The sequence below is a fragment of the Camelus bactrianus genome, chromosome 1 (assembly GCF_048773025.1).
Source record: "Camelus bactrianus isolate YW-2024 breed Bactrian camel chromosome 1, ASM4877302v1, whole genome shotgun sequence".
Lineage (NCBI taxonomy): Eukaryota > Metazoa > Chordata > Mammalia > Artiodactyla > Camelidae > Camelus > Camelus bactrianus.
Window position 1 is genome coordinate 92,085,404 of NC_133539.1, and position 21,643 is coordinate 92,107,046.

Consider the following 21,643-nt stretch of genomic DNA (forward strand, 5'->3'; position numbering starts at 1 on the left):
TGATATGACTGAGTTCATTACTGACATAAGGTAAATATTCTATAGTAAGATGGGATAAGACATTCAAAAATGAAAAAATTATCGACGAGATGATTTGAAATGTGGACTAATATCCTCTATACATGGCCCATTAAAATGGCTAAAATTTAAAAGACTGACAATACTAGGTGTTAACAAGGATATGGAGCAATCAGAACTCTCACACATTGCGGGTAGGAATTTGAAAGGATCAACCACTTTGGAAAACTATTGGGTAGTTTTTTTGTTTTTGTTTTTATTGAAGTGTAGTTGATTTACGGTGTTAGTTTCAGGTGTACAGCAAAGTGATTCAGTTATACATATACATACAGCTTCTTAAAAAGTTAAATATATCCTACCATATGACCCAGCCATTCTACGCCTAGGTATTTACCAGAAAGAAACAAAAACATATATTCATAAAAAGATGCATGTAAATGTTCAAATAATGAAAATGATGCATAAAAGAAGAGTATATTTATATGAAATTAAATTCCATAAAGTATATCTATATTATTAACTGCAGTGGACACTGTCAGTGCCCTGCCCATATCTCTTGAACCTTTCAATGCTCTTCTACTGACTTCTACCTCCTACTATTTGCATCTCTGTGCTAGAGGAATCTTTTCCCTGGAACTGCAGACAGCAGCACTCCCTACCACATGGCAGGCTAGAAGTGCCAAGGAATTTACACTGTCTGGGAGCAGCACGTAGCCAATGACTCTTGGGAGTTGATGCCCAGCTCCCTCACTCCTTGAGTGAGGAATTCTGAGGCATGCATTTTAAACCATTTCTCAGAGTTCCTTCATGGGACTACGCTCCAGTTGCCCACTGTAATGGTACAACTGTTATTGGCTGCCTTTGTCTCCCTATATCTGGGCTGCTTTCACTTCCCAAATAAACTACCTGCACTAATATCTTTGATTCAATGCCTGCTTCTGTGAGAACTAAGACACTAACATACATGTGATATTTTATTTATATTAATGTTGATCTCAAAAATACCACTGAATGAAAAAGCAAGTTCAATGTATGATATGGTATCACCTATGTAAAATTTAAAATTAATGTAAAAATAATAAATATAATTCATATATGCATAACATTACAGTATAAATAATATATTTGAAATATGATTTTTTCTTTTTTAAAAGGTAAAGTTTTAAAAGTTGTCAATTTTGCAGTTGAAAATATGGTTGTTATAATCATTTATAATTGTCTAAATTTAATTCTTAAAATTAAAATGATATTGTTATATATAAATGCACTTCTGAAGGCACATATTATGTAACAAAATTAGGAAGCTGAAGTTGTATGGTTAGAGTGATTTCTTTTTTCCAACATCTAACTATAAACATTTTTTAGTATATAGAAAAGTTGGAAGATTTGTACTATGAACTCATATATACCAGCTAGATTCTTCAATTGGCATTTTACTGTATTTGCTTTATCACACAGCCATTCATCTACCCATCTTACATTTTTATGCATTTCAGGATAAATCAATATACTTGACTCCCTAAACATTTTAGCATGCACATTGTTAATTAGTGTTCAATATATATTTCTAATTTTTGAGTGAAATTTACCTACAAAGAAAAGCACAAATCTCAAATGTACAATTAGATGATTTTGAAAAATACATCCACTATGTAACCCAGATCCCTATCAAAATATTAAAATAGGGAGCACTACCATCACCACAGAAGGTACCCTTGTGCCTCTTTTCCAGTCAATCCTTCCTCCTCTGAGGTAAGTACAGTTCTGTTTTTTTTCCATGGTAGATCAGTTTTGCCTATTCTAGAACATCATGTAAATGGAATCTTACAAAATATTTTATTTGTGTAAGGTTACTTTCAGACAGTGTAATATTTTTTGAGGTTTATCCAAGTTACTGCATTACTGTAGTTCATTCTATATTCCATTCTTTATTCAGTTCTGTGTTTTTTTTGACACTCCTTTCTAGCGATGTACTTCTGGGCTTTTACCAATTAAAGGCTACTTTGACTAAAGCTTGAATAAAGTTGGTGAATATTCTTATACAAGTATTTTTGCGGGCATATGTTTTCATTTGAAGGAGATGGTGAATTCCAAAGAGAAGAATTTCAGACTCATCAGATAGATGTATCTTTAGTTTTATTTAAAAAAACTATCAGATCTTTTTTTAAAGTGGCTGTAGCATTTTATACTCTCACTAGTTTACATGAGGTTCCAGTTGCCTTCCTTTCTCACCAACATTTGATGTCGTCAGTCTTTTTCATTTGAGCTAATCTAGTGTACCAGTATCTCACTGTGGTTCTGATTTGCATTTCTCTTATGACCCATAATGTTGAGCACTTTCTCATCTCCTTATTGGCCATTTGTGTATCTTTCCCTGTAAAGTGTCTGTTCAAACCTTTTGGCCGTTTTTGATTAGATTGTTTGTCCTTCTAATATTGACTTAGAGGTCTTCTTTACATAACTTGGACAGCAGTCCTTGTGTCACAGATTTTTTTAGTATTTTCTGCCTGTGGCTTACCTATTCATTTTCTTAATAACATCTTTCGATGAACAGAAGTTTTTAATTTTGATGAAGTCTAAAGCATCAATTTTTGTTCTTTTGTAGTTCTTACTTCTGTAAGAGAAACCTTCTTCTATTCGAGAAACCTTCATTTACTATCAATTCATGAAGATATCTTCCTGTTTCTTCTTTTATTATTTCAGCTTATATATTTAGCTCTGATTTATCTTGAATTAATTTTTATGTACAGTGTAATATAGGAGTTGAAGTATGTTTTCCTATATGGGTATTCAGTTGTTCCAGATCAATTTGTTGAAAGACTTCCTTTTTCCCATTGAATTTCTTTTGGTGCTTTGTCAAAAGTGAAATGATCGTATCAACAGGGGTCTATTTTGTTCCCTTGATCTTTAGTTGCTCTATAAGCCAGTATTACATTGATTTGATTACTGTGACTTTCTAATAAATCTCAGAGTCAGGTGATGCTAATTCTCCATTATTATTAGATTTTTATATAGCTTTATAAATTTATTTCTTAGTGCTTGCTCTAGGAATTATACATCCTTAACTTCTTAGTCTACATAGAATGAATATTGCACCATGTCACATAAAATACAGAAATTGTGCAACCATATGGGTCTATTACCCCATCCCTCTGTCCTTTATGCTCTAGTTGTCATATGTTAAATCAACATAGTTTATAACACCCAAAATATCATAATTCTTAATTTAAATGAGCATAGAAATGTTTTTAATTCAAATGAAAAAAAGAGTCTTTCATATTTACTGATATTTATCACCTATGGTACATTTTAATCCTTTCCTGGGGCTCTGTTCATTTTTTTTGATGTTTATCTCTTTTCTTCAAATTGAATAATATCTATTGATTTAACTTAAAGTTCATTGATTCTTTGATAATTGCAATACGCTATAAAAGTCTATCCATTAAATTTTTATTTCAGATACTGTATTTTTAAATTCTTGAATTTATAATTTTTAATTGTATCTTGCTGAGATTTTCTATCATTCCTTACTAGCTTATTTTCTTCTATGTCACTGAACATATTTAACAGCTGATTTGAAATCCTAGCCAGCTAATTATATCATCTGGTCCAATTCAGGGTTGGTCTCTATTGACCGCCTACTCTTTTGAGTATGAGCCATTTTCCTGCTTCTTCCTAAATCAAGTAGTTTTGGACTGTAACCTGAACACTGTGGCTGTTATGTTATGGAGACACTGGACTCTGTTATGTTCCTCTACCCTACTGATTTTTTTTTTTTTGGTATTGTTTGGTTTTAACAGGTAGTTAGCTTGGCTGAACCTAAATACTAAAAACTGTTTCCCCTAGGGTAGGTGGTAGGTAATATCACGCGCTTTAGCCATAGATGGGCTGCTTAGAGTGTTCCCTGTACACATGTATTTCAGGGACAAGCCAGAGATTCAGGAAGACTTTACATGCAAAATTTGAGCTCTCCCTTTATTATTATCTCTTTTCTAGGATATGCTCTCTCTTCTCAAAGCTGGGTCTGCTTTGACCTCTGTCCTCCAGTCTTCAAGCCAAAAAGACTACAGATTTCTAGCAAAGTTTTAGCTTCCCTGCATGGAATAGACTATATCCTGCCCTCAATCAAACAGCCTTAAAAAAAAACCCAAAACCAAACAAACAACAACAACAAAAATAACCCAAGGAATTCACCCAGCACTATTCTCTTCCTTCAATTAAAAAAAACTAGTATACTATTTTTAGATCAGTTTTAGGTTCACAGTAAAATTAAGCAGAAAGTACAGAGAACTCTCAGGTAATCCCTGCCCGCCGTACATGCATAGTTTCCCCAACCACCAACATCCCGCACCAGAGTGGTAAGTTTGTTATAATAAATAAACCTACATTGATGCATTGTCACCCATATATTCGATAGGTTTTTACAAATGTATAAACACATGTACCCACTATTACAGTATCATACAAAAGTAGTTACACTGCCCTGAAATCCTCCATGCTCTAACTATTCATCCTTCTTGCCTACCCTGACAACCACTGATCTCTTACTGTTTCCATAGTTTCACTTTTCCAGAATGTCACATAGTTGGAATGGTCCAGTAAATAGACTTTTCCAATTGGCTTTTTTAAAATTAGTAATATGCCTTCTTTTGATTTTTGACGTTCCCTCTATTATGTACTTGGTTTTGGTCACTCTCCAGTGTTTTTCGGTAGTTATTTTGTCCAGAATTTATAGTTGTTATCTGTAATCTGGGAAATCTTATCTAAGTAGAGCTACTCAGCCATTAACAGAAGAAAAAGTTTTAAAATACAAAATCTGTACATTTAACAGGAATAACCAGACTTCTGGCCACAGTTCAAGATAGATGTTTCAGAGCTTATCTTAGATCATGCCTATGATTATTGAATTTCAGGGTTGAACCAATAACAGGTTTAAAAATTAATCATAATTCCCATTACATAAAACAAAATATTATTTCATTATTTATGATGCACCATTTCCCAAAAAGGACAATTATGTTCTAAATATATGTAACAAACCTGTCAAAGCCGTTTCACTTATGGATTTAATTTGTAGAAGAACTTCTCCTTTCAGTGAAGTCCAGTTTTGAAAATTATCATATACTTCATTTTTAATACTGGTTAGCTCTCTTTTAGTAAAAGTAAGTAATGAAAGAGTCTTATTCCAGAAATGTTTGTACTCCGTCAGTCTCTGACTGTAAAACAGTAGAGAAAAATTAGGATTTTAAAAAATAGCAGCCATAGTAACACATATTTATTTGAAAAAAAGGTTTTCTTTGAAAAATGCTTTTAGAGTAACCACCTAAACTACTGTTTAAATGGAGAAGTTTTGAAAGTGAAAGGAGGTGCAATCTGTATTATGCTGAGATGACAGATATAAACTGGGGATACCCCAGGAAGACTGAGGTCACCCCAATTCATTCCATTGTGTTATCGTTTTTACTATAAAGTTATTACTATAAAGATAGCTAACTATTTTCATACACATTTTTTCTTTTGATCTTTTAAAATTAATTTAACAGCAAGCATTTAGTGAAGAAAATTTGGTCAAAAGTTACTTAGTCACAGAGCCTAAAAGAGAATCTCAGATTTCCAGACAGCATCTTCCTGTACCATGGCTCAACAGGCAGTGTAAAGCCTGCGGTAACAGTAAATAAAACCTTTTAAAATGACTGATCCAGTGCTTTCACTTCAAATGTCACAGCTTAAAGTAACCACATTTTTTTTTTGCCACCTCAATGACTTTTATTACTTCAGATGTTCTGGCTATAATTTACTTAATAACCAAGCAAGATGCAGACACAGATCTGAGCATTATCAACAAAAAGATAATGACTGAGGCCATGGGAGATAATTTGTTTGGTTAATATTTGTCTCCCTGAGTAGACTAAGATCTATGATGCAGAGACTATATCTGTCTTGTTCATCACGGTCTCCCAAGACCTAGCACAGTATCCACCACATAATATGTACTCAGCAAATACTGACAAATGAATGAATGAGTGAAAAAACAGATCACTCACTGGTATGAAGTAAGAAGTACTAAGGATAAAATACTGGACAATACTAATGTTTATGAGACTAAAACAGAAGAGAATCCCTCAAAAGGCCAAGGAGGAGCAATCAGTAAGTCAGAATAAAAGCCAAAAGAATAACTTCTGAAAAGCCAGAGGATAAGAGAATTTAAAGAAGAAAGTAATGGTCTGTGTTTAAGACCTCCAATAAACGCTGAACAGAGTCCATAGTATATGGTATTAAGGAGGCCTTTGGTGATCTTAGATAGAGGCATTAGGCAGGAAAAGACTGAGCAGTAAAGCAGAAGTGAGAAAATAGTTATGTGGTAGAAGCATTCAAGAACTCTGAGGTGGCAAGGAGAGAAAGAGGAAGATGCATAGTAGAATGGTTTGTTAGGAATGGAGACACCTGGGTGAGACACACAGCTGAGAAGACAGTCTGAGTGCAGTGACAGAGCCTAAAAATAGACAAGAGATGGGACCATTTCTTGTGCAAAGACCTAGAAAAGGCAGATGTAAAGCAAAGGCTCAAAAAATTAGCCTTTGCCAGGAAGAAGAATGGTGGTGTCATTCTGTGTGGTCATTAATAAGGTCTACCTGAGTGACCAGAAGCCACAGGGGATCCTCAATCAGCATGCAGACCTGGAAGCTAAGAGAGATGTTGATTTCAGAAATCAAAGAGAGCAAAATAGATCACTAAAGCAAGGGGACCAACCATGAGGATGGGAAGTCAGAATGTGAAGCCACAAACTGGTAAGACAGAGAGACAAGAACCATGAATTAAGTCAAGGTTAAGGGGCTAATGGGCCCAATGTAAGGTAGCTGCTTGGAGCAAGCCATGTATATGGGGGTCAAGGCTTGGAGGGTTATTTAATAGAAGAAAGACTGGATATGGATGCATGTGCTTCTGTAGGGAAAAAGGCAGGAAACAGAAAATTCAAGCTTGTTAGCTAAGAGCAGATCCACCACATTTTGTGGGGCCTAGATCTCATATGATAGGTGTGGATAGACAGGTGGCTTTCTTGTAAAAAAGAATACAAAAGTTATAACTACAAAACCAGGTTTAAAAGTGTGCAATTATTTATAGAATGAAAAAAATCACTACAAATAAAATTGTAAAAGTTAATAAATCCCATCAATATCACAAAATACAGAAAAACAATATAACTATTAATAAATAACAGCTCTGCATTACTTTTTTGTCTACAATTTTTAGCTATGTGCTCTACAAGCATCTTTTCATTTGAGAACCATTTTATAAAAATACTTTATGTGGAGAGAATATAAAAATTATACAGTTTTTATCTAGCATGGCCATTAGTTTTATTATCAGTGATAGTTAGAAAGATTCTTTCAACTTCATAGCCCCTTATTGGTAATATCATACAGATATTAAAAATTGTCAAATTTGGAAAACTCCTTATGAAAAAATTTTAATATACAACTATAAGATTTTTGGCATTTCAAGTTTTCTTGGAAAATGACATCCTAAAGTGTCTTTGAAATGATGAAATTCATGAACCAGTTTATCTCAGATGTCCTTGAAATGTTATACTATGATTTTTATGTCATATTCAGTAATGTTAGTAGTTTCGTCAAATCAGCAAGAAACTTAAACCTTTCTCCAATATATTCAAAAATCAACTCCACTTCATTGAATGGATTACGAAATAATCCAAGAGATTTTATTGAAAATGTATCTCATATGATGAAATCTGAAAAAAGTTACAAAATTTTTAGTTATAACTAAACCATCTTACTTTTGCCAGGGGCCTTCCTAGAATCCTGGAAGGGGGTCCTGAGTGAGGGGTTCTAAAACTCAAGTGTCACTTAATTTACAGTAAATATGCCTGTGTTGATAACTTTAACTCTGTGAAATATAAGGCAAATGTAACACAGCTGCTGAGAGATGAGTAGCACAGGGGATTCTAAGCAAAATAATGAGGATTTAGAGTATTGGAGGAACTGAGGACCTGGTGTGTAACAACCTGTAAGTAGGTATGAAGATTGAGGGTTTTAAGGGTAATATAATTAAATGAGCAGAGGTAAAAGTAGCTGGAATATTGGTAGTCTATGCAGAAACATCCTCTATGTAGAAAATCCTAAAGAATAACACACACACACACACACACACACACACAAACAAATACTAGAACTAATAAATTGAGTTTACCAAGGTAACAGAAAAATAAACCATAGCAAAAATTAATATTGTCTGTATACTAGCAATGACCAATCCCAAAAATAAAATTAAGAAAAAAATCCACTCATAATAACATCAAAAAGAATAAAATATTTAGAAATAAACTTAATAAAAGGAGTGTAAGACTTATATACTAAAAACAAAACATTTTGGAAAGAACTAAAGATCTCAATGGAAAAACATCTCATGTTCATGGATTGAAAAATTCAACATTTTTAAGATGGCAATTCTCCCCAAATTGATCTATAGATTTAATGCTATATCTACCAAAATCCCAGTAGGCTATTTATCAGAAATTGACAAACTGATCCTAAAATCCATTTGAAAATACAAAGGAGCCAGAATAGCCAAAACAAACTCGAAAACAAAGAAATTTAGAGGGCTTACATTTCTTGATTTCAAAATTTCCTAAAAATTACACTATTCAAGAGTGTATGCTAATGACAGTAAGAATAGATATGTAGATAAATAGAATAGACTAGTATAGACAGTCCAGAAATAATCACTTACATTCATGGTGAACTGATTTTAGGTAAAGGGACCAAGGCAATTAAATAGGGAAAGAACTGTCTTTTTAACAAATGGTGCTAGAACAACGGAATATTCATATGAAAAAGGTGAATTTAGATCCTTACCTAACATCATTCACAAAAGTTAACTCAAAATGGATCATAGACTTAAATGTAAGAGCTAAAACTATAAAATCTTTAGAAGAAGCCACTGAAAAAAATCTATGTGACTTTTGGTTAGGCAGAGTTCTTAGATACATTTCCAAAAGCACAATCCGTAAAAGAAAACATTGATTAAATTGTATTTCACTAAAAATAACAACTTTTGTTCTTTAAAATATACCATTAAGAAAATGAAAAGAAATTACACAGACTGGGAGAAAATATTTGCAAATCATATTTCAAATAAAGGACTTGTACCTAGAACATACGAATAACTCTTAAAATCTAATAACATAAAAACAAAATGAAAAACAGACAAAACATTTTAATAGATATTTCACCAAATAACCATACAAATGGTTAATAAGCACATGAAAAGACACTTAACACCATTAGTCCTTTGGGAAACACAAATCAAAGCACAATGAGGTATGATTTCACAGCCTCTAGAATGGCTAAAATTAAAGACAGACAATAAGAAATGTTAGCAAGAACACAGTTGAAACTAGAATCCTCATTCCTGGTAAGAATGCAAAATGGTGCAAGCACTTTGGAAAATAGTTTGGCAGTTTCTTAAAAGTTAAATATCAATTTACCATATGATTCAGTAATTCTACACTTAGGTATCTACCCAAAAGAAATGAAACATACATGCACACAAAGACTTGTATGTGAATGTTTATAGCACTATTATTTATAAGTGCCAACAAGTGGAAACAATCCAAAAATCCATCAATTGGTAAATACATAAATAAAATGTAGTATATCCATACAATGGAATACTATTTAGAAATAAAAAGGAACAAAGTACTGATGCAGGATACAACATGAACTTCAAAAACATCAGTAAAAGAAGCCAGATATAAAAGACTACATATCGTATGATTCCATATATCTAAACTGTCCAGAAAAATACAAACCTATAGAAACAAAGATCAGTGGTTGCCTAGGAATACTGGTGGTAAAAATAGAGATTGACTGCAAATAGCATGAGGATCTTTTGGGGATGATTCAAATGTCCTAACATTGGATGCGATAAAGGTTGCACAACTCAGTATGTTTACTAAAAATCATTACACTGTCCACTTAAACTGGGTGGATTTTGTAAGACGTAATTTATATTTCAATACAGCTATTTGAAAAAAGATATGAGGTTATTAACTATGGGATCAAGGCTAGAAACAAAGTAAAGTCAGGAAATTGTTGGGAAAATTAGAATACCAGCAGCCTTAATGTGGCTGAAGAGCTGAAGTGAAAAGTGACAGAGCTAGAAGGAGAGATTTAAGGAGTTGGCATTGAAAATTTCAGAGATGACAGAGTCTGGATTTACAAATAAGAAAAACTAAAGGATAAGTATAATTCAAACAATTCATGAAAGATTCACAGTAGGAATTCTGTAAAAGCAAGCACTACTAAAATGTTTCAAATATGGATTGATTTGGAATATTGGATTTATATGCAACTTTACATAAAGCATATCTATACTCCATACTGTTTTTAGTATCTATTTTACAGGTCTTCAAAAGTTAATTTCCATTCTCAAAAGACACTTTCGTTGGAATAGCAGATGTGCCGAGCCAACTGAGGCATATCACAGCTACTCCTCACCACTCCCTTACAAGCGACAGGTTGGAAATGTCAGGGAAAACACAGAGCATGAAGAACACTTTGCTGGAGGGTAGGTGATTAAGCCCAATTGCAATTAAACAAATGAAAGAATAATTTAAAAAGGGCAATGTGACTCAAAGACATAGTTCATTGATCTCTTGAAAGTTCCTTTTGGGCTCCATAAATAAAGATGATTACATCTGAGTAGGCAAAGCTCATGCTTCTTTTCTTTACCACTTTGAGATTATAAGCTCCTTTTCTTTACCCATAGCAAACTTGAAGTTTTATGTTCTACTAGGTATTTTTTAAAAATAACCAGTAAACTAGTTTAAAATTTACTATTGCAGCAAAATTACTGAATTCTACAACTTTGAGTTTGATTTTATTTTCATCATATTGCCTTTTCCTACGCTATGTGCCTACTAGTGAGAGTATGAATAAAACCAGGAATTATTTTTATTCATCTATCAAAAACTTTTATTTATACTAAGTGTCTAGTTAGATGATTATTTACAAAATTGTTTTTAGTAAGTGCTAGTTTTTTATATAAATCAGACTCTGAACTCCCAATTTGTGATTTTTTAGCTAAAAATAGAAATCACAGATCTAGTGAAAACATTTGGAAAAAATTAGCAGTAAAAGTATAATGCAAAATGATGACAAAATTAGAACATAGAATAAAATAACATTTAAATATGTCTAAGTTTCTTCAAGAATTTGAAATACTATAAATCACACGTAAAATATGAATAATAAAAACTGATTGTATCAGTCCATAATATCCTGAAGCAGCACTAATTATTTAATCTAGTCCTGGCCTAAGCTTTAAAATTTAGTCAGTTCTGCCATCCATAATGGCATCTGTGGGTAAAACAAATGGGACTTCCTTAGCAGACCTGGGCCAAAGCTGTTGTTGGAGCCAAGATTGAACACTGATGGTCTTGACTGAAATGGAGAGTTGGGGTCATCTGGGTGGTATCCTGCTGGTTCAATACTAGAGTTCTAGGAAAGGGCAGGGAATCTTTATGATGACAAAAATTGTCATCTTTTTTATGAGTAGATTCATTCATTCATTCAAAAATTATTTATTCAGCATCAGTTATGTGCAGGACATTAAAGAAAGGTAGATGGCCAACAGGTTATCACCAGATATTGTATAAAGATTATTAGCCCATATAATTTTTTAATAGAACAATATCCCTGATAATAACTAGTAGATTGGGAAAAATAAGAACCTAACATTCATAATACTCACCTGGTATATTTTTTTTAGTCACCCAGAACCTATGTCTATGTTCATTTAACCTATTTCCCTTTTCTAAGAGCTAAAAGTTACTCAACTGGAAAATTAATCATTCTAAGACAAACAAACTTATTTACGAAACAGAAACAGACTCACAGACATAGAAAACAAACTTATGGTTACCAGAGGGGTAAGGGGGTGGGGAGAGATAAACTGGGAGTTCAAGATTTGTAGATACTAACTACTATAAAATAGATAAACAGCAAGTTTCTACTGTATAGCAGAGGGAACTATATTCAATATCTTGTAGTAACTTACGGTGAAAAAGAATATGAAGAAGAATATATGTATGTTCACGTATGACTGAAACATTATGCTGTACACCAGAAATTGACACATTGTAACTGACTATTCTTCAATAAAAAAATTTTTTAAAAAAAGAGACAGTCATTCTGTCTGATATTCTCAATATATTCAATTCCATTTTTAAAAAGTACTATTTTCTTTAGAACATTGGGTTTTAATCTTCAGGTATTTTAAGCCCTCCAAAGATATACAAAATTAGAATTAACACCATTTATGTTGAAAATTACTAAATTTAGGAGGTCTATTACTATCCAGATAGAAAAGTTTCCCTATTCTATTTTTTTCATGTCACTGGACTATCAGTCAGAAGATCAAATACACCAAGAAATACTGGTCAAGAGGAAAATGAATTTAGTTACTGTGCTGTCATTCTAAATGTCAATGCAAAATAAGAACAAGGTGTTTGCCTGATTTAAATTTTATTGGCAAAACTATTCAGTTGAGATAATAGTTTTTTTTAAAAGTGAAGTGTTTCCATTTTTTTAACCATACTATAATACTAAACTATATAAATATAGAAATTATATTATTAAAATGTCCTTGAATGTTTATAAAGATTAATATTATACTATTATATCACTAAAATGTATTTGAATGTCTATACCGTTAGTATTAAATGAGCAATCTTTTCAATCTTGTAATTTTTAATTCTTTGAAGATAATCTTACCTGAAGATTTGTGATTGTCTCTGTTTAATTTTTAACTCATGTTGCAAATGACTCAATTCTTTCTGTACTCTCTGCAATTCATTTTGGTGACTTTTTAATTGCATGCTTGCATCTCGAATTCTAAAAATATAAACAAATAACATCCATTACAAGTCTAAATATTCCATCATGAGTACTTTAATAAATTAAAATTTAAATATGCTTTTAATAAAAATAAATAAAAGAAGAAAACTATGCATCTTTACATATGCTAAATGAATGTATAGAAAAAGTATGGAGAGATACATACCAAAGAGCCACTATCCCTGGGGAGGAAAGTGGAATCAATAGGCAGGAGAAAGGCAGCAAATATTGAAGGAAAGCATAACTTTCACTCTATATTCTTTGTATCGTTCAGATTTTTGCAGTGAACATGTATTTTTACTTGAAATACTAATTAAAAAGTAACTGAACAAATACCAACTTTTAACTTTTATTAAAGTAATATAGATACATAACTTTAACTGTCAAATATTACTAAAAGAATTTAAAGAAAAAATAGCAATCATTTAACTTTACCCCAATTCTCACTGTCAAAAACGACTACTTTCAACTTTTTTCTTCTAGTATTTATCTGTATATTATTAAATAACATGCTTATACTGTTACTTCTTAAATTTTATTTTAGATACTATCTAGTGAATCACAAATCAGGTAAGATCTGGTTCTGCTACATACAACTGAGACCTGACTATGATGGCTTAAATATACAAAGGTATATTATTGCATAAAACAAAAGTATTGGTAGTCAGTCCAATACTGATATGATTGCTTTAGAGTGTCATCAGGGCCCCAGTATCCTTACAACTCTCTGGTCTACCATCTTTGGTGTGTGTCTGTTATTCTCATGATCAGTGCATGATAATGGTAGAAATTCCATTACTTTCCCACTCCAGACCAGCAGCAGAGAAGAAGGCTCCTCTGTCCCTTTCAAGGAGACTTCCTGAAAGTGCCACTGTACACTTCTGCTGAACTAGGACACATGGCAGTATACCGCTGCAAGTGAAGCTAAGAAACGTAGTCTTTTAACTGGAAAGATCAGCCCCAGATGTGTCCATAATTCTTTTACTAAGGTGGAAGGAAGAATGTATGTTGGGGTAGGTAACCTGCAGTTCCTAACACAGTCCTAATAAGAATTAAACCTCCCATACACATCTATACACCTATACATCCACACACACAGAGCCTTCCTTCCCTCATCCTCCCAATATAATTAAATCAATCTTTTTATCCAGTGTTCCTCACTAGTAGGCTATATATTATGTCATGATCACTTTCTTTTCTTGTACAAAGTTTTTGCCATTCCTGGGTTAAAGACCATCTCCTTTTCTTCCTTCTTAGTTTTCTGTGTACCTATCACTTCTTTCAGATCTGACAGAAGTGTAATTCTCCTCTCTCAATACCTTCAGACACAGCAGATAATCCTTCCATACCATTTCTTTTCCAGGAGGCAGCCTTCCTAGAACTCTCTGTTCCCCAGCTCCAGTCTGGTTATGCTCTGGTTTGACTGCACAACTGTCATCTTGGGACTTCCTTTCCCTATCATTTCAGAAATTGTCCTCAGCTTTCTCTCATGTCGGATCTCCTGCATCCTGGTGCTAAAGTCTTCCTCCTCCTTGGTTTACTCCTTTTGGTGGAATAAATCCTCCAGGAGCTTTTTGTGCATGGGAGGTAAATCTGAGACCTTGAATATCTAGAAGCATCTTTATTCTACTTCAGACTGAACAGTCTGGCTGGATATATAATCACAGATGAGGAAAGTATTCTTCACCAGAAAATCAGTCTCTGCTCCACTGTTACCTAACTTCCACTGCTGCTTCTGAGAAGTCCAATGATACTCTAGTTCCTACTTCTTTGTATGGTATACATGTTGGTCCTCTCCACCCCATCCCTATCACAGTTCAGAAGTTTTAAAATGTTCTCTTTTTACTTTGTATTCCTAAATTTGTATTCTTATATCACAATACATCATTATTTCAGTCTTTTGTCATTCTCTATGCTGGGCACATGGCATTTCCTTTGGAAATGGATGTTTAAAATTTTTTTTTAATTTATAATGTATTTTAGTTTCCGGTATACAGCATAGTGATTCAGTTATACATATGTGTGTGTGTATATATATATATACACACATACATATACACACATATATATATTCTTTTTCATTACAGGCTACTACAAGTCATTGAATATAGTCCTCTGTGCTATATAGTAAGACCCTGTTGTTTATCTATTCTGTACATAGTAGTTTGTATCAGCCAATCCCATGTTTTTTAGTTCCAAGAATTTCCCCCTAGGGATAAAGATTCCTTCCCCTCCATCTCTTCTGTTTTCTTTCTGGAACATCTTTCTATAATTTTGAAAGTGGGAACTCCCAGAGAGATCCTATTTTCTTATCCTTTCTTTGCCATCTTACCACTTTCAACATTCTGTTCTACTTTCATTATCTTCCACCCTGCCTGTGAAATTGTTCATTTCTGCTATTATATTTTAACTACCAAGAATTCTCACTTATTCTCCAAAAGGTCCTCTTTTACTATCCCTTGTTCTTGTTTCATTGATACAATTTCTTCATTATTGTTTTGAGGATATCAATTATAATGTTTTTTTAAATTTTCTTCAGCTTACTGCATTGCTTCTGTTTCCTTTGGGTTTATTTTTTTTTTCTCTTTTTTGCTTTTTGTCTTTCACATTTGAGGCTTCTCTCAAAAGTCAGGAGATCCTTTATTATCCATTCATATTTAAGAATGGGGCATTTAAAGGATATCTGGTCCATTTTTTACAGGTTCATGATGACACAGGGAGAAAAGCAGGGAGAGGCTTTTCTAGATAAAAGAAGTAAGAAAAGTGACAATCAAATGCGACATACTGACTTGTATAGAGCAAGAGTCAGATGAATAAACTGCAAACTTTTTTTCTTTTTTAAGAATTGAAGAAATTTGAATATGGATTGGGAATTAGATAATACTGAGGAACTGCTAATAATTTTGGGATAATAATATTGTTGTTATATAAGAAAATGGTACATCACACTGAAGTAAATAGGGATGAAAACAGCATGCTGTCTTGGAGCTGTGTTGAATTAATTCAGAAAAAAAACAACAGGAACAGATGAAACATATGACAAAATCTTGGTAATTTTTGAATCTGTGTTAAAGGGTATTTATTATGCTATTTTCTCTTTAGAAAAGCAAGTGGATAAGGTACCGAAATGCTGTCTCTAAGCTTCTGGGTGGGAGTACAGAAGTTGTTAAATGATGGGCTTCACTGTGGGGAAATCAGGTGGGGAACTAGCTGTTTTGATAGCACCTATGCCAACTGCCAGAGTCAGGGAAAGGTAAGTAGAAGCCTCTGGGATGGCAGAGTGGGAGTGAAGTTCTGAAAGCCTAATGCAACTTTAAAACATTTTTAATGAATCCTACTATTTTTAGCCCCACTATGTACACTGACAAGTATTTCCTTAAGCATACTAAGAGAAACAAATCAACCAAATGTTTTCAGGAGTCACATCTTTAAAAAAAAAAAAAAATCAAGGGGAGGGTACAGCTCAGTGGTAGAGCACCTGCTTAGCATGCACAAGATCCTGGGTTCAATCACCAGTACCACCATTAAAAAATAATAATAAATAAATAAACCTCATTACTCCCCCCTCCAAAAAAAAAATCAACAGAGGAATGTAGGGGAAAAAATTTTGAGAAAATATATACCCGAATAGATGCTTTAAAAATGATAAAATATATACAGTAATATTAATAACTAGCAAGATATTAAATGGAACAACACTTTTATTTTGATAAAAAGCCCAATCCACCAAGAAAAAATACTAATCATGAACCTTTGTATACCTAAAACATAGGTTCAAATTATATTTTAAAAAATCTGTTAAAAATCTAATGAGAACAAATTAATAATCATAGTGAGAGGTATTAACACATTTCTCACAGAAATGGAATGGTCACAATGACATGAAAAATAGTCAAAAATATTGAGGATTTGAATAACATTATTAACAAGCTTATGTATGACCATAATTGGAACTTATATCTAATAATAAGGTCTTCCAAACATATGGTATAACCATAAAAATTGACCATGTAATCAGCCACAATTGAAATTTTAATATAGTCTTAAAAAGAAAAAAATCTTCTACCCACATTCATTGCCCACGATAAAATTACATGAAAATGAACTGCAGATGTGGAAACTTCAACATACATCTAATAACCTTGGGCCAAAGAGGAAATAAAAGTTGAACTAAAAATTATTTAGAAATAAATGATAATGGAAACACAATCTATCAAAGCATTTAGAAGAAAATTTATAGCTTTAAATACTCATTTTTAAAAAACAGTAAATGGGTATTCTGAATGTCATGATCCAAGAGAAAGAAAGGCACAAATGACAAAAAACAATGAATGTTCTGGAGCAAGGCGACCCCAGTAGCAATGAGCACACCCAAAGCCCATACCTTGGTGTCTAAGCACTATTCCCCAACAAAAGAAATCAGGGCATCTTAGAGAACTGGTTGATTCCAGGGGTGGCATAGGGAAAATTTAAGGTGAGCCTAGGACATTTTGTGGTGCCAGAAAGTAAGGAAAAGCTCAAAAAAAGATGGAGGCATGTTGAAAGGGCACAGGTGCCACCTGAAGGAGCACCAATCAGGCAAAACTGGAACAACTGAGCAACAAAATAAAAAACTATATTGGATCATGACCCACAAAAGGAAAGTGAATGAGTCCATATTGATATTAATAAATAATTAAATAGTTAAATAAATGGAAGAGAAGGAACAGCTCTTCTGTACAGAGAAATTCCAATTAACAAATGTGGAAGGAATGAAGAAAAGAAAACAGCATTAGTAAGAGCATAGTAATTAACTGTTGTAAGCAAAATCTATTGATAGCTGCTAAAAAAGTAGGTGAAAGTTTGAGAAGAAACAGAATATTTGAATATTTTCAAAGTTTCTACTCTAAGATATTTATTCATTTCAAAGGAAAAAATAATAATTTTATGATGGAGGAACCTGCCAAACACCACCTTAGCCAAGCAGTCAAGGTGAACATCATCCATAATAAGACATATTGACATCATATATACTCTGACATGATACACTGAGAAGGGCACATTAGTTCTGTGGTATTCTTGCCAAAAATGAATAATCTCTATATGGTTACAAATAAACATAAGACAAACCCAAACTGAAGGGATTCTACAAAATAACTGGCCAGTACTCTTCAAAAACCACAGGTCATGAAAGACAAAGACTGAGGAACTGTCACAGATCAAGGAAGACTAAAAAGATAATTGCTCTAAATGCACTCTGTGATTCCAGATTGAGTCCTGGACTGGAAAAGAAGGCGTTAGTGGCAAAACTGATCAAATCAAATAAATTCTGTAGGTTAGTTAATAGTATTATACCAATGTCAATTTCTTAGTTTTTATAATTGTACTATAGTTGTGAAAGGTGTTAACATTAGGGTAAGCTGGGTATATGGGAACTCTCTGTACTACTTTTGGAACTTTCTGTGAGTCTAAAATTATTTCAAAATAAAAAGTTTAAAAAAAGAATCATTTGTACATATACAATGAATAATGTGTACATGTCAAATACATCTGTATTATAAATTACGGTGTAAAAAGGTGGGTGCATATTAGATTTTGGAAGTTATGCAATTTTTATATAGCAAAAATAGAAAGAAACACCTTCATGGTCAATATTAGAAGAACATTAAGTAACTTATGTTCCTATGGAACATTATACAAAAAAATTTTTTAATGAAATAGATATCTATGTCCTAGCATGGAAAGAATACCAAGACTTAATAAGAAGGAAAAAGAAAAGCAAGTTGTAATTTACAGATCAACAAGAGTTTTCAAACACTCCTAGTGGGAATATAAATTAACATAACTATTTTGAATAAATAGTATGATCTACTAAACCTGGCCATATGCATAATATTATGCCCCAGAATTTCCACACCTGGTACATACCCAACAGAAAAATGTGCTCATATATTAACCAAGACATGCACACTATTATTCATGGCAGTTTGGAAATAACCCAATGCCCATCCACAGTAGAACAGATAAATCCATTGTGGTATGTTCATCCCATGGAAAGCCAAACAGCAATAAGAATGAACAGCAGCTACACACGACAAGACGGATGCATCTCACAAATATAATGGTGAGTGAAGGAAACCAGATAAAAGAACACACACCATATGATTCCATTTATATAAAGATCAAAAATTGGCAAGATTAATCGATGGTGTTCTAAGTCAAGATTAGTAGATTCTTTTGGGTGGGTGACAGTAAGAGAAGTACAAGAGAGCTCCTGGGAGGATGTTAATGTTCAGGTTCATGACTGGGGTGCTGATTACATGGGAAGTTCACTTTGTGAAATTTAATTTATCTGTACATGTATTATTTGTGCATTTTTCTCTTATATATGTTTACACTTCAATAACAATTTATAAAAAAATAAAATTAGAATTTTAAAAATACCTACTCAATCTCATTATGTGTGTTTAAGTACATCTAAGGTTGATAAATATGGGGAAAAAAATCCAGAAATATTAGAAGGAAATTTAAGCTTATACAGTATGTTGTTGGATTAAATGAAATTTGTATTAAACATTCCTTAATGAAACACAAGGAATATAGCCAATATCTTATAATAACTGTAAGTGGAACATAAACTTTAAAGATGTTATAAAAAATAAAATAAATAAAAAAGCCCACTCCAACAATTAAAATTTACCTAGAAAAGAATTCTAAGCCTATTTTTTACAAAACAGTTTCCTTTTTATAATTAAAAAATACACATTAAAACATTTTCCAATATCACTCATTTTGCTATAATCCCCAAATGAATGTTACATATAAATAGCATCTCAAACCCTCTGACAATACTCCCTGAGAAGTTAGGTCACATTAGTCCATTCTGTTTTGGCTTTGCTAACTCTGCTTCACTTCTTTCAAATCAAACTGATACGGTTAAAAATGACATGCCTGAAAGGCACTAATGTTCACTTTTACTGTATGTATTATATCAACTTTATGAAACAGATAATTCACAAAATATTATAATACAGTATGTACTGTGCAAGCACACAGTTTTCTCTAAGAGTCATAATTCTGCACAGATTTTGAGCTCTATGCTGATTGATGTGAGGACATGCTGTTGTCTAGTCAGAGGGTGTTCCTGAAAACAGTGGAACTAACAGCATGTTCTAGCGGACAGAGTCCGGTACGGGGAGTTAGACGACTTGTGCTATAACCCTCTTGCCAAACGCAATCATGATGACAACACATTTATTACCCTTATCTATTTTCTAGTTTTTCTCTTAGCCAACTTGATTAAAGTGGATTGTGGTAAGAATACAGAGTTGTAAAAAAAATGGGAAAGGTATTATTGTCTCTTCTTAGTTATTTTCATTTAGATCATCTATTAATATTATTCATAATAAAAAGATTCTAAAGGAAAATACTTTAAATCAACAGAAAAAGAAAGTAAAGAAACAATACCCTTTAAAATAGCACCCAAAGTAATAAAATACGTAGGAATAAACCTAACCAAGGAGGTGAAAGACTTATACATGGAAAACTATAAACCATTGATGAAAGAAATTAAAGAAGACTTCAAAAAAAAATGGAAAGATATCCCATGCTCCTGGATTGGAAGAATCAATATTGTTAAAATGGTCATACTGCCCAAGGCAAGCTACAGATTTAATGCAATCTCTATCAAATTACCCAGGATATATTTCATAGAACTAGAACAAATCATAATAAAATTTATATGGAACCACAAAAGACCTAGAATTTCCAAAGCATTACTGAAGAAAAAGAAAGAGGCTGGAGGAATAACTCTCCCAGACTTCAGACAATACTACAGAGCTGCAGTCATCAAGACAGCATGGTATTGGTACAAAAAACACACATATGGACCAATGGAACAGAATAGAGAGCCCAGAAATGAACCCACAAACTTTTGGTCAACTCATCTTCAACAAAGGAGGCAAGAATATACATTGGAATAAAGACAGTCTCTTCAGCAAATGGTGTTGGGAAAACTGGACAGGAGCATGTAAAGCAATGAAGCTAGAACACTCCCTTACACCATACACAAAAATCAACTCAAAATGGATCGAAGACTTAAACATAAGACAAGACACAATAAACCTCCTAAAAGAAAATATAAGCAAAACATTATCTGACATACATCTCAAAAATGCTCTCCTAGGGCAGTCTACCCAAGCAATAGAAATAATTCCCTTTTAATTAACTTCCCTGCACTCTGTAGTCAAACAGTTAGAAAATGTAGCAAGAAAACTGATCACATCATTGGTATTTTACCACCTGTAACCTAAACTCTTCTTTTTTTAAATCAAATTCCTGGTTCTAAGGATTCATTTATTCTTAGTCTTTCCCTCAAACTGCTTTTGCAGCAATCTTAGAAAACAGGTGGAGGTTCAGGGTGTGAAAAAATAAAGTGGGAGATTTTCAGGATTGTATCCTACCAAGATCTGACAGGCAAAGACATCTAACAATCAAGGGGAAAACTAGGGCTGCAACAAAGAAATCAATCCAAACAAGATAGTACTTGAAGTGCTCTTGAGAAATGGATTTTAGACATTGATATATGACTGCCAATTGTAAGAAGTGGCTTCTGTACTGTTCTTTGGAATTAACCACTACCTAAATACATCTAGAAAACTAAAATACCTTTCTAGAAAATAGGGAATGGGGGTGGGAAGCCCACATATGTAGGGAGATAAATCACTTAG

General features: G+C 33.0%; 1 protein-coding gene across 7 annotated transcripts in view; it reads right to left on the reverse strand.

Moving 5' to 3' along the window:
* The window catches only part of LEKR1 (leucine, glutamate and lysine rich 1), a 254,695-nt gene that overhangs the window by 168,874 nt on the left and 64,178 nt on the right, over window positions 1–21,643 (reverse strand). For all 7 annotated transcript variants that reach the window (XR_012508923.1, XR_012508921.1, XM_074369025.1 and 4 more), the window contains exons 3-4: window positions 12,813–12,932; window positions 5,059–5,234 (exon numbers count right to left, since the gene is read on the reverse strand). Coding sequence is in view for 5 of the 7 variants with exons in the window: in XM_074369025.1 (XP_074225126.1) it covers window positions 5,059–5,234; window positions 12,813–12,932 (296 nt within the window). In the remaining 2 variants the exon portion in view is untranslated. The remainder of the gene's footprint in view (window positions 1–5,058; window positions 5,235–12,812; window positions 12,933–21,643) is intronic.